The 12,554-nt window shown below is 29.9% G+C and overlaps 1 protein-coding gene and 2 pseudogenes across 1 annotated transcript; all 3 read right to left on the reverse strand.

Moving 5' to 3' along the window:
* Positions 1–950: 950 nt before the first annotated feature.
* LOC125419925 (NAD(P)H-quinone oxidoreductase subunit 1, chloroplastic) lies at positions 951–4,368 on the reverse strand. Its single transcript, XM_060812680.1, is given in 4 exon segments — positions 951–1,153; positions 1,156–1,491; positions 2,738–3,284; positions 4,078–4,368. Coding segments are annotated over 4 exon segments (1,377 nt in total).
* Positions 4,369–7,047: 2,679 nt separating this feature from the next.
* LOC132799962 (protein TIC 214-like) lies at positions 7,048–9,309 on the reverse strand (annotated as a pseudogene).
* Positions 9,310–9,953: 644 nt separating this feature from the next.
* Positions 9,954–10,662, reverse strand: LOC132799963 (protein TIC 214-like; annotated as a pseudogene).
* Between the last annotated feature and the right edge of the window lie 1,892 nt (positions 10,663–12,554).

Genomic DNA, 12,554 nt, shown 5'->3' on the forward strand with positions numbered 1-12,554 from the left:
AGTAAAAATCAAAAAAATGGATCCATTTATAATCCTCTGTACTTGTACAAACCAACAAAGTAATCCCATCCCTAATAGTCCAAAGATTAAAATCATTGTAATATTCTAAACCATTCATGAACATCACAGCAAATATGATTAAAACATTTATAGCTCCAACGTAAATAAGGAGTTGTGCCATAGCTACAAAATAAGAGTTTAATAGAATATAGAATAAGGATATACAAACAAGAACGAGTCCCAATGAAAAAGCAGAATAAATTGGGTTGGTAAATAAGACTACTCCTATACCTCCTAATATAAGACCTAATCTTAGAAAGACTAAAAGAAAATCATTTATTGGTCTAGGTAAATCCATTATATGTAAAAAAAAAAGAGATAAAAAATTAAATTTTTTTTCATGACCTTATTGGGACCCGACCAAAAAAAAAAATTTATGATTCATAATCAATTCCTAATTGAATGAAATCCTCAGGGATGTGAATTAATGTGGGTACAAATATTGGACTAGTTTCATTCTTTATCTTAAACAAAGAGTAGTTCAAATCCGAAATTATATTTCGAAATAATTTTATAAACATATATTACTCAATTTTCAATCCAAATTAAGACGTGATTATTACCAACTAATGAATAGTTGGGATCTATATGGTGTGACCAAACAAAACAAAGCAACCTCAGTACTTAGTAATTCGAAAATTTTCTTGAATCAAGGGAGTTACTTATTTTTTATTTAAGGCGAATTCAAAATTGTTCGAATTGTATAATCGTCATTTACTGATATTGGTAAACGACCCAAAGCAATTTGATTATAATTTATTTCATGACGGTCATAAGTAGAAAGTTCATATTCTTTAGTCACTGATATGTATGAATAAATCTGAATAAGGAACATATCGTGAATATATATGAATAATTTGATGTTTGTGAATATAGAATATCATATTCCTTTACAGTGAAAAGAGCTGGAAAGAAGTTGTTAATAATACATTACTAAGAGAAATAGGTAAAAGAAACTTCCATCCAAGATTCCACAGTTGGTCCATTCTTAGCCTAGGTAAAGTCCATCTTGTTGCGGTAGGAATGAACAAAAATAAATAAATTTTAGCTAATGTAATAAAGATACCAATTGTCGCCACAAAAACCTCATATTTTGATTTATTTCAAAAAGCTCCGAAACAAATATATACGGAATAGAGATATTCCAACTGTCCGCGTAAAGAACTGTTACAAATAATGACGAAACTAATACGTTTACATAAGAAGCAACATAAAATAAACAAAATTTTATCCCCAAATATTCGGTTTGATACCCTGCTACTAATTCTTCTTCCGCTTCTGGTAAATCAAAAGGCAATCTCTCACATTCTGCTAGGGAAGAAATTAGAAAAACAATAAACCCTATAGGTTGACACCACAAATTCCATCCCCAAAAACCATATTTTGATTGCACCTCAACTATATCAACTGTACTTGAACTATTAGATAATCATAGTCGACGGTACCATCACTATTTCCATCGCTATTCCAAAACCGTACCTAAGATTTTAATCTCATACGGCTCCTGAAGGGCCATAAAAAAAAATCTAAGGATCGAGTCCTTTAATCTTGCGATGCTTGGTTGTACGATAGCTAAGATTCAAATCTATCATAGGGTCTAAAATTAGACCAATTGAATTATGTCTATTATGTTTTAATAAATTTTAATAAAAATAATAATTAATATAATTAATATTAATAATTAATAATAAAGTTAATAATTAATAATAAAGAATTCAATTTATTATTAATTTAATAAATTAATAAATTGAATTAATAATAAATAAAAAAATACTTCTGAATTGATCTCATCCTTTTTTTAAAAATTTCCATAATCATTTAAATTTTTATTTGTTGAGTAATAACTTCATTCTTCAATAAAATACTCCTTGTAAAAAAAATCAATAACCCATCATTTTCACTTACGAAAAAGAATTATATATTACATTAATTCATGAATTATGACATGAATTGTATCGATATAAATCTGAATATAAGAAAAAAAGAATAAAAAAGATCTTGTTTATTCTTTTGTATTACTTTCTTTTTTTCGTTTCTATTATTCTTTCTGTTTATGAAAAAAGGAGGCTTACAAAATCAAAAAAGGGATTATTTCATTCTCAATAGTCATTTATTTAATCGACGAATAGGAGCATACTCTGGATCAGAATCATGGGGTGTAATGCCTTATAACTTCTATAAATTTAAAGCCTCAATTAGTATTTTTTGTATATTATGTAGAAATGTCTACTTTTGGATAATTTACAAGATCTACATTACTAATCCTTTGCGTATCTTGGTGTTTCTACCTATCCACTTATTTTTGTTCAATCGCCTTTTCTTTTATGGTAATACATGTATAAAAATGCATACAAACGATAGTCAAAACTCAATACGGTTAATCTTTTGAGGCCGCTTCAAGTCAGGATGACTAATCAACCAATCTTAGGGTAAACGGTATCTTCTGCTTCTGTTCATTTCTGCTAAACTCTCTAACTCTTATACATAAAAAATGAGAATCAATATCTTTACTGCGAATTTATATAGATGCTATTCTCTTTCATTCATCCAACTATCTTATTTAGATCATCAATCAGACTAATGAATAAAAAATGAAGATAGTTACTCAATTCATTCTATCCCTTTCCTGAATAGAGAGGAAGGAATAAAGAAAAATTTATGTCTCAACGAATCACATGTAGAGATATTGATATCACACATAAAGTTAATGGTATTTCATAACTAATTGATTGAGCAGCAGCTCGTAGACCGCCTAAAAAGGAATATTTATTATTTGACCCGTATCCTGACATAAGAAGTCCAATAGGAGCAATACTGAAAATGGCAATCCATAAAAAAAAAAAAAAAAAAACACCGATATTGAGATCCGCTAAAACAAGGTGATAGCCAAAAGGAACTACTGAATAGCTTACTAAAATTGATATGACTGCTATGGACAATCCGATACTGAATAAACGAGTATCTCCTCTCGATGGAAGAAGATTTTCTTTGAAAAGAAGTTTTATCCCATCTGCTAGAGCTTGAAGAACTCCCAAAGGGTCGGTGTATTCAGGTCCAATACGTTGCTGCAGTCCTACGTATATTTCTCTTTCTAACCATACAATTACCAGTACGTGTATTGTGATTCCAATACAAGAGTAAAAATAGGAATAAGGGCTCATATAATTCTGTACTTCTGTCATATCAATTATCATTTCAACGATCAACTTCTCCCATAATGATATCTATGCTACCTAGTATTGTCATAATATCAGCCAATTTCATGCTTTTAACTAAGTCAGGAAGAATTTGCAAATTCATAAAACCTGGTGGGTGAATTTTCCATCTCCAAGGAAAACCACCCTGATCCCCTATTAGAAAAATTCTCAATTCTCCTTTTAGGGCTTCGACTGTAACATAGAGTTCTTGTTTCAGTAATTCAAATGTAGGAGAAGGTTTTTTACTAATAAATCGATATTCAAAATCATTCCATTTGGGGTTCTTTTCTCTATCAAAGTATCGGATTTTTAAATTCTCATATGGCCCTCCTAGAATTCCTTCCAGAGCCTGTTGAATAATTTTTATGGATTCTGTCATTTCACCAATTCGGACTAGCTAACTAGCTAACGAATCTCCTTCTTTTTGCCACTGGACTTCCCAATCAAATTTGTTGTAACACTCATAATGATCAATTTTACAAAAATCCCATTGTATTCCGAAAAACTGTAACATTGGTCCTAATAAACCCTAATTTATTACTTCCTTTGTACCATTAATGCCTACTCAATAATCGCAAAAATCCAACCATTTATCTATCAAGCCATAAGGTAGATCAGCAGCTACTCCTCCGATACGAAAATAATTATGCATCATTCTCATACCGGTGGTAGCTTCAAATAGATCATATATTAATTGTCTTTCTCAAAAAATATAGAAGAAAGGTTTCTGTGCACCAATATCTGCCATAAAAGGGCCGAGCCATAGCAGATGAGAAGTTATACGACTCAACTCCAACATAATTACTCTAATATAGCTAGCTCTTTTAGGCACTTGAATATTTCCCAACTGCTTCAGGCCATTTACTGTTATTGCTTCTTCGAACATAGTAGCTAAATAATCCCAACGCATTACATACGGTAGATACTGTATAATTGTTCCATTTTCTGCAATTTTTTCCATCCCTCGATGTAGATAGCCCAATATTGGTTCACAGTCAATATCATCTTCACCATCTAGAGTAACAATGAGTCGAAGAACACCATGCATTGATGGGTGGTGGGGACCCATATTTACTGCCATGAGATCATTTCTTATAGCTGGTATATTCATAGGTTTTTCCTTGATTCAGTCTTTCATGAATTGCTGAAAAATAAAATAAGTTCATTAAAATTCAAATTCAAGATCTAATAAATCAAATAATTCAAAATAAACTACTTTTTCAAATTAGCGAGTTTTTGATTCCCGAATATTGAACTGATTAATTAATTCTTTATAACATATTCTATTTTTCTTTGACAAATAAGATAGTAGCCATTGGCGTTTCATTTGATGTTGGCCTCTTTGAGATAAATAGTCTGTGCAATTCCAAATGTGAAGAAAGTTTCCGTATCCCACTGGTAAGGCTGTGTATTTGAAATTCAATAGCTCCTACTTTTTCTTCTTTTTCTTCTTACGAAATAACCTTGATGAATGAATTTTTTACCATAAAATGAAATTTGCCCCCCCATTTTGTTCCGATCCTTTTTTTAGTGTTAGGTGGTTTTATTGATCAATAATAATAATGCCTGCTTTTTAATTTAGTATACACAATAGAATAATCTTAATTTTTTTAATAATTCCAATTTTGATCAAATAAAATTGTATTCAAATAGGTATACCAAAATCTTCTTGATGTGATTCCGCCAGAGGCTGCTCAACCGATAACCCACTGGGGTGCTAATTCGACACGGATGAAGACTAGGCCAATCACAACAGCTCAAATTAAGAGATTTAAGGACAACCTGGGAGTATTTATACAGGGGGTAATCAATCTCAATAGAGCTTGTCCATACTTGAAGATACAAAGCCTATTCTAAGCATCCAAGTGGTGGAAGCTGATACGGACCCGGGTGACAGTTTTGGTACATTTTTGGAGTCCGGGAAGTATGAAATGGTTCCAATGCTTTATGGTTCAATACATATGCCTAAGAGGTCATGGAATCAAGTTAAATCAGCCTCAAATGCAATCAAAAACGGCTTGTACGGACAGCATCAACAATTTGGCCGAATTTGCTGTATTGCTTGCTGGCTTTACTGTATTTTACTGTATTAGCCTTTTCTTATTTTTCCAAGCATGGGCAACGTGTGGGACTTCATATTCAGCTTATTTGACATCCTACAAAGCATCTAGAAGCTGATTTGGAGCTCAAAGAGGTCAAAGATTAATCAAAGTCAACTTGATCAAAAGGCTAGCATTTTTAGTTTCCTAATTTGTTTTTACTTTTTCTTTTAGGAAACTACCATTACTTTTTAGTTCTTACTTATTTTTTTTTTCTGGAAGAATAAGTTTAGGAAAGTTATTATTTTACTATTTTCATTGTAAATTAATTAATTCCTAATTCAAAATAAATGAATTAATTAATCTAAATTAGATTAGGAAAGGAGTGAGAATTTCGGCCACCATAGGAAACTACTTTGTATGGCCGGTTCTCCCTTTGTTTTTAGTGTTTTATTTCGTGGCTTTGTAGCCTATTTAAAGGCTTATTTTTCAATAAGAATACAACTTTGATTTGATTAAAAAAATACTTGTAAGATTAATTATCTCTTTGTTCTTTGAGAACACCTAAAACACCATTAGAGAATTGGTTGTTTTAGCTTGACTTATCAACAGGTTTTCCATCCCCTATTGTGGCGTCTACATTATACCAAGGTTTCTAACCACAGGTTGGTTAGGGGTTGAGGTTAATTCCATTAGAACTTGAACTTAATTAAGATCTGGGCTAATATAATACGGGTTTAGGAGCAGGTCGTCCTAGGTTCGTATCATTTGGTATCAAAGCTAAGTTTTGTTCCGGTTTGATCTATCTTTATTTGCTTTATTTGTTTTTGTGATATTCTGCAATTTTAGCATTAGGTTAAGGTTGCATCCATCCCATACACGTTCTGCATCTTTAAAAAAAAAAAAAAATTCATTCCTAGTTGAATTAGGATTTCCTAGTTTAACCTTATTTTTGTTTCCTAGTTTGTTGGTTGTTTTGGTTGTTTTAGCTTGACTTATCAATAGGTTTTCCATCCCCTATTGTGGCGTCTACATTATACCAAGGTTTCTAACCATAGGTTGGTTAGGGGTTGAGGTCAATTCCATTAGAACTTGAACTTAATTAAGATCCGGGCTAATATAATACGGGTTTAGGAGCAGGTCGTCCTAGGTTCATATCATTTGGTATCAAAGCTAAGTTTTGTTCCGGTTTGATCTATCTTTATTTGCTTTATTTGTTTTTGTGATATTCTGCAATTTTAGCATTAGGTTAAGGTTGCATCCATCCCATACACGTTCTGCATCTTTAAAAAAAAAAAAAAAATCATTCCTAGTTGAATTAGGATTTCCTAGTTTAACCTTATTTTTGTTTCCTAGTTTGTTGGTTGTTTTGGTTGTTTTAGCTTGACTTATCAATAGGTTTTCCATCCCCTATTGTGGCATCTACATTATACCAAGGTTTCTAACCACAGGTTGGTTAGGGGTTGAGGTCAATTCCATTAGAACTTGAACTTAATTAAGATCCGGGCTAATATAATACGGGTTTACGAGCAGGTCGTCCTAGGTTCATATCACTTCTTTTCGACACTTAGAAAAGATAAAAAAATTAGACCTAAAATGAGAAAAAGAAGATTTTGGTGATCATTTATAGATCTAATTGATATGTTAATGAATCATGTATCAGAATGAAATGTAAGCCAATGCATGTGTTCATTTCTTTGTTTTCATAGATCATACTACAGGAAATATAGTAAAAACAAATCTACGGTTAACTAATGAATTTTGAATCGCGGATACATATGTATCCTTACCAAACTAAAATGACTGCCATTATGGGTATCAAACCAATATCAATTCATACAAGCTAAATCTTTGAATCAATAATTAGGCCAAAGAAAGAATTTTAATTTAATTAGTTTAGTTGTATCTCTTTTGCTTTTATTCAAAACTTGACTATTTTCCTTCGTACCATTGCAAAATGCTGCATTTCGTGGCATACCATTTCCATTCCTAGAATTAAAACAAATTAGAATTCTCAATTCTTTACGATGTCTAAGGGATAAAACATTTTCAGGGACAAACATATCATAATGATTGTTGTCTTTATTTCTAGTCATTTTTTGATATTTTGCAATGAATTCTGCAAAATTCTTGTTATCAATGGCGCTTTTGTTAAGTGCTTTTGATTTATTTTATGCTTACTTTTATGAACCAAAGAAATACATGAATTCAGCAGAATTCTTGTTATCAACAATGCTTTTTGTTATGTACTTTTAATTTATTTCATGCTTACTCTTATGAACCAATGAAATACCTACGGCTTAATATATAAAAAATTGGCCTTTATTTTTTATAAACAGACAAATTGGGTCAATAATCAATATTCCTTTTTTCGTCAATTCTATAAGAGTTAAATCTTTCTGAATCAGTAGAATATCTAGGCTCAATTTGCTCCTTTGAATAGAGTATATAAAAATTTCTCTTGGACTTATCAGTCTAAGTAGGAGGCAATATAGCTTTCATGTTATCGATCATTTTCTAATTTAAAACACCATCTCATCTCAATTGAAAATGCAAATACCTTTTTAGGAAGAAATCAAACCCCACTTCCGTATTGTTCTCATCTCAATTGAAAATGCAAAATCTTCTTCAATATCTTTGTCTTGCTTTGAGAGAGAAGATTCAAAATCTACTTGGCTTGCAGATTCTTTTTTTCCTTAATTTCGGTTTTCTGATTCAAGAGATTTTTTTTCATTTGAAAATATTGATATATTTCTTTTTTTCTTTCCAATGATAATTTTATTTTCACTAGCATTTTCATTTATATTCAACTAAAAAAGGATTAATTTGATTGGAATGGCCCATGGTTAATCTTATAAATGTTATAAAGTATCAAAAATTCTTGAAAAAACCAATGATCCAGATTTGATAAAGGACAACTTCATTCATTCCCATCCAATCAAAAAGGTTTTTTTTTTTTTTTTTTGTATTGGATATGTTGATTTCTTGATTTTGAGGAATCGTAAGATAAAAAAGACCTTGCATATCGGTTTCATCAAGTAGTTGATAAATATTCCCTCGAGTCTTACTATATTTATTACTAGTGGTGTCAGTATCAATATTGATCCAGGCCTCAATATCGACTTTCCTTCTAAGACAAAAATTAAGAAGTATCCAATCAAAATATTTTCTATCAGGATTTTTCTCCATATCTATAATATTATCTTCGATAGATAATTATTGATAGGGATATCTCCTAGCACATTAAAATATTTTCATTCATGTGTACTTATTTACTTGTAATGGTAATCCATAAATAGATGAGTTCTTTTGATCTTCATAATTAATAGATTTAGATTATATAAATTTATATGCTAAAAGATCATATCTATAGTGTTTTTTAAAATTCTATGTTTCCTGTTGTAATAAGGCGACTTCAAAAGTCTTTTGTTTTTCATAGTGAATTAATTGGTTTTTTTCATTTTCATATGAATCGCATTTCTTTAAATGGTTAGTTTGACCTATAGAGTCTTGATTGACTCTATTTTGCCACTTTTGTGATACTAAGCTTGACCATTTAATCGGAGACAAATCATATTGATCATGACCTTTTAACCAATTTTTCCATTGATTCATTCTTGAATTTCGAAGAGAATTATGTCTTAATTTGGAATGAAATAGTTTCTTTGTTCCACCAAAATAATTCTTTATTCCATTCTTAAGAAAAAAAGTTGTTCCATCATATTGAAAAATGGATCTTAACTTATATAAGTACAAGTTAAGGGCTGAGGGTTGTGATAATTTGTAAAATACATATGCTTGTGACACGTAAGATAAGTAAAAAAAACGTCTGTGTGCTTTTATTACTAATAGTAGAATGGGACTTTTTTATAGTCGAAATAAAGTAGATTAGACTTTTATTTTTTTATAAATTATTTTTTGATTTGTTTCATTATTAGAATTAGAAATATCTTTATCATTGTAAATATATTTACTAAGAATTTTTTTTGTTGATTACTGAAAATATTGTGCATTAATATTCCGAATATCAATGTACTAAAAAGATATCTATGTATATCTTTTCAATGAAAAAAAATTTATAAAATAATGTGATTTACGGATTAGTCAAGCATTTCTTCTTTTTAAGACCTGCCCAATATTTTTTGGCGATTCTAATCTTTTATCATCATAACTCATTTTGTTTTTGCTATAACTTATATTTTGCATTATAAATTCTTTTTTGTTCTCTTTTTTTATTTTTTCTGTTTGATTTATGAGTGTATTTGTTCTATCAGTCAACTTTTTTACCTTTTTTTTTTTTTTGGTTAATGAATAACTTGTGCAATCTGTAGGCCGAATTTTACTGAACGATTCATGAATTAGCTAATTATTTATTATTGAATCTTTCTCTTTTTTAGATTCACTTAATTGATACATTTATAGTTCTCTCAAGCCAAATAATAAAGTTGGGTTTATTTTTTCGAGTTCTTTTACTATTTCTTTTAGAAATAGAATGGTATTCTATTTTACTAAACTGGTTTTTTATGTCTTTTGAAACATTTAGAAAAAATTTTGTTTTTTCTTGTAAAATTCTAAGAACTAGAAAACGCCACTTTTTACAATTTCTAATTTTTTTGTTGAGTTCTTTAAAAATAGGTTCAAAAATAGTTTCCAATTTTTAACTATTATCAAGAAGGGCAATAGAATATTTTTTTCTAAAATTAGATTGGTTTACTAAGACAAGACCTCTTAGTATTTGAGCAAATATAATATTATCCCATGCTTCTACTATTTCTATACGTGCTTTTTATCGTCTTTTGTCTTCTTCGATTTTGTCTTTTTCTTTGTTTTTCTCAATGCCTTTTGGCTTTTTTCTGTATAATCTCAAATTGTTAATTTTTTGTTTTCCACATCCAATTTTTAAAAAACATTTTCATCAGCTCATAGATATCAAAAGAAAAAAAAAAAAACTTCTTTTTCGATTCTATCCAAAAAAAAAGGTGAATGTACATTTTCTTGAAAGAGTTTCCAAATAATTATTTTATGTCTTTGAGCACACATAGAACCTTTTAATATGTCTTCACTAAAATCCGGTTGTTGTGAATAATGTATCAACGCCATTTCCTCTATTTCATCAGGATTATTAGTAACTTTGGTATTAGTAGTTTGTAGATTATCAGTAAAAATCACTGCACGTTTGGATTTTCGTGAATGAATCTCATACTTTGTCGCCACCCCCTCTGCGCTTTCTCCCTCCTGTTGTTCCAAGTCATTAATTAATTTGTATGACCATCAAGGAACTTTTTTACTGATTTCTTTTAGTTCGATAGTTTTTTTTTTCTAATTTTTTTATCGTTAGGGTCTCTTATATCTACATTAAATAGAAATTTATAATTTTTTTTGTTATCTTCGCAATCAATTTTTATTTGTTCTTCTTCGGGAAGTAAAGGAAGCTCTTTAAAATTTAAACTTGATGGTGGTTTTTCAATAAGTTCATTGATTAAGTTCAAGAAATATAAAATTTTTGTTGTTAATGGTTTTTTATCAAATGGATTTTTTATCTGTTCAAATTTTAGGTAATTAATAATAAGAAGGATACTATGAATCTTATTTATCCAAAAACCCTCTATGTTAATTTTATTTTTTCTGGAAGTTTAATTTAGGATTGTAGTTGAAAAAAAAATTATGATTCATCCCCAATAGGGGCCATTCAAGAAAGGATCATATAATTTAGGTAAGTGCTCATTTTGAGCATTATCATTACAAAATTTAGTCTCTCTTTCGAGTATATCCCAAACAAAAAATATCCTATCTAAAGTTTTATCAAGAGCTTTGACTCTATTTATAACCATTTTGTTTAGGTCTTTTCTTTTTTATTCATTACTATTACTCAAATTATTACATAACTATACAAAAGAGGGTTTATCTGCTGTAAACAGAGACATCTTTCTTTGTATCATTTCCAAAAAAGTTGACAAACTGGGCGAGTATGCAAAAGATATTCTTTCTTTTCTGTCACTTTGACATATATAAAAAAAATATTGTGACATTTCTTTTCTTACAGCATTTTCAAATTGACTGTTTTTTATATACCAGTATGGCCTATTCCATCGTTTATAGTCAAAAAGAATATTAACAAAAGGTTTTGAAACCCAGATTCGATCTTTTTTTTCTGTAAATATTTCTAGCTTCGAATTTTCTTGATTTTCATCCACATCCATATAACAAGTTCCATTCACTCGTGTCTCTTCCGTTTCATTGATTTTGTCCAGATCCTCTTTTTCTTCCTAGAAAAGGGAAGGAAAAGGATCTTCTTCAGTGGATCTCTCTTGCTCCTAATTAGTCCCCTTCGTTTCTGAAGTTGTTTCTACTTCTACATCTGTTTCTTCCTCACTTTCCCCCCTTTCTTCCATTTTTGAGGTTTCTTTTAGTTTCTTAGTAACAATGGGTGATGGTATTCTGCCTAAATAGTAGACTTAGGTAATAAATAAGAGAATACTAAAGATTCGAGCCATAGAATTTCTCAATTCTAACATGAGGTATTATTAGATCTAATAAGTACATTAGATCTAATAGAATTATTTTGTTGTATCTAGGCTAATACCAATCCAACCCATTTCATGAATAAAATGTGACCAATTAACCAACCAACAAAACTTCTTGTTACAAATAACATCTTGTTGTTGCATCAAAACATATAAATGTTGACTAATCTGACTAACATTGAACATGGTAAAATGAAATGGTTGAATAATTGAAAAATGAGATTATTCAGGAATACATATTGAATGCTAAGATTACGCATTGAATTTATGTTAGTAGATCCATAATCAAAAAAGTGTCTGTGATTGTTCCATAAAAATGAAATAAAAGATACGGTAGAGCTAGGATAGTTATTGTATGAGGTCTACCCAATTCTAGATGCAGAGGCACATCATAGATCGATATGAACATCATGAGCTGTCCAGTAATAAAACTGGTTGTTGTAAATACTTTCTTCTTGATTCCTTCTTCTCCTTCTTCCATAACGCGAGCTCGAAGAAGGAAGAGATACGAGGGCCCTATGGAGCATGTGGTCAGAAATCCATAATAAAGTCCAACCACAACGACTGAATTGATTATCTTCATGCATAAGGATACTAGATTTAGTTTAAAAGATTTAAAAATCATAACAAACCTCCCTTTTTTCTTTTCTATTTTAATTTATGGATTATTATATGATGATTTTTAAACTTTCCATATATATATATAGAAATAGAAAGAGATAGACTAGAAATGA

Source organism: Ziziphus jujuba, chromosome 11, assembly GCF_031755915.1.
Source record: "Ziziphus jujuba cultivar Dongzao chromosome 11, ASM3175591v1".
NCBI lineage: Eukaryota > Viridiplantae > Streptophyta > Magnoliopsida > Rosales > Rhamnaceae > Ziziphus > Ziziphus jujuba.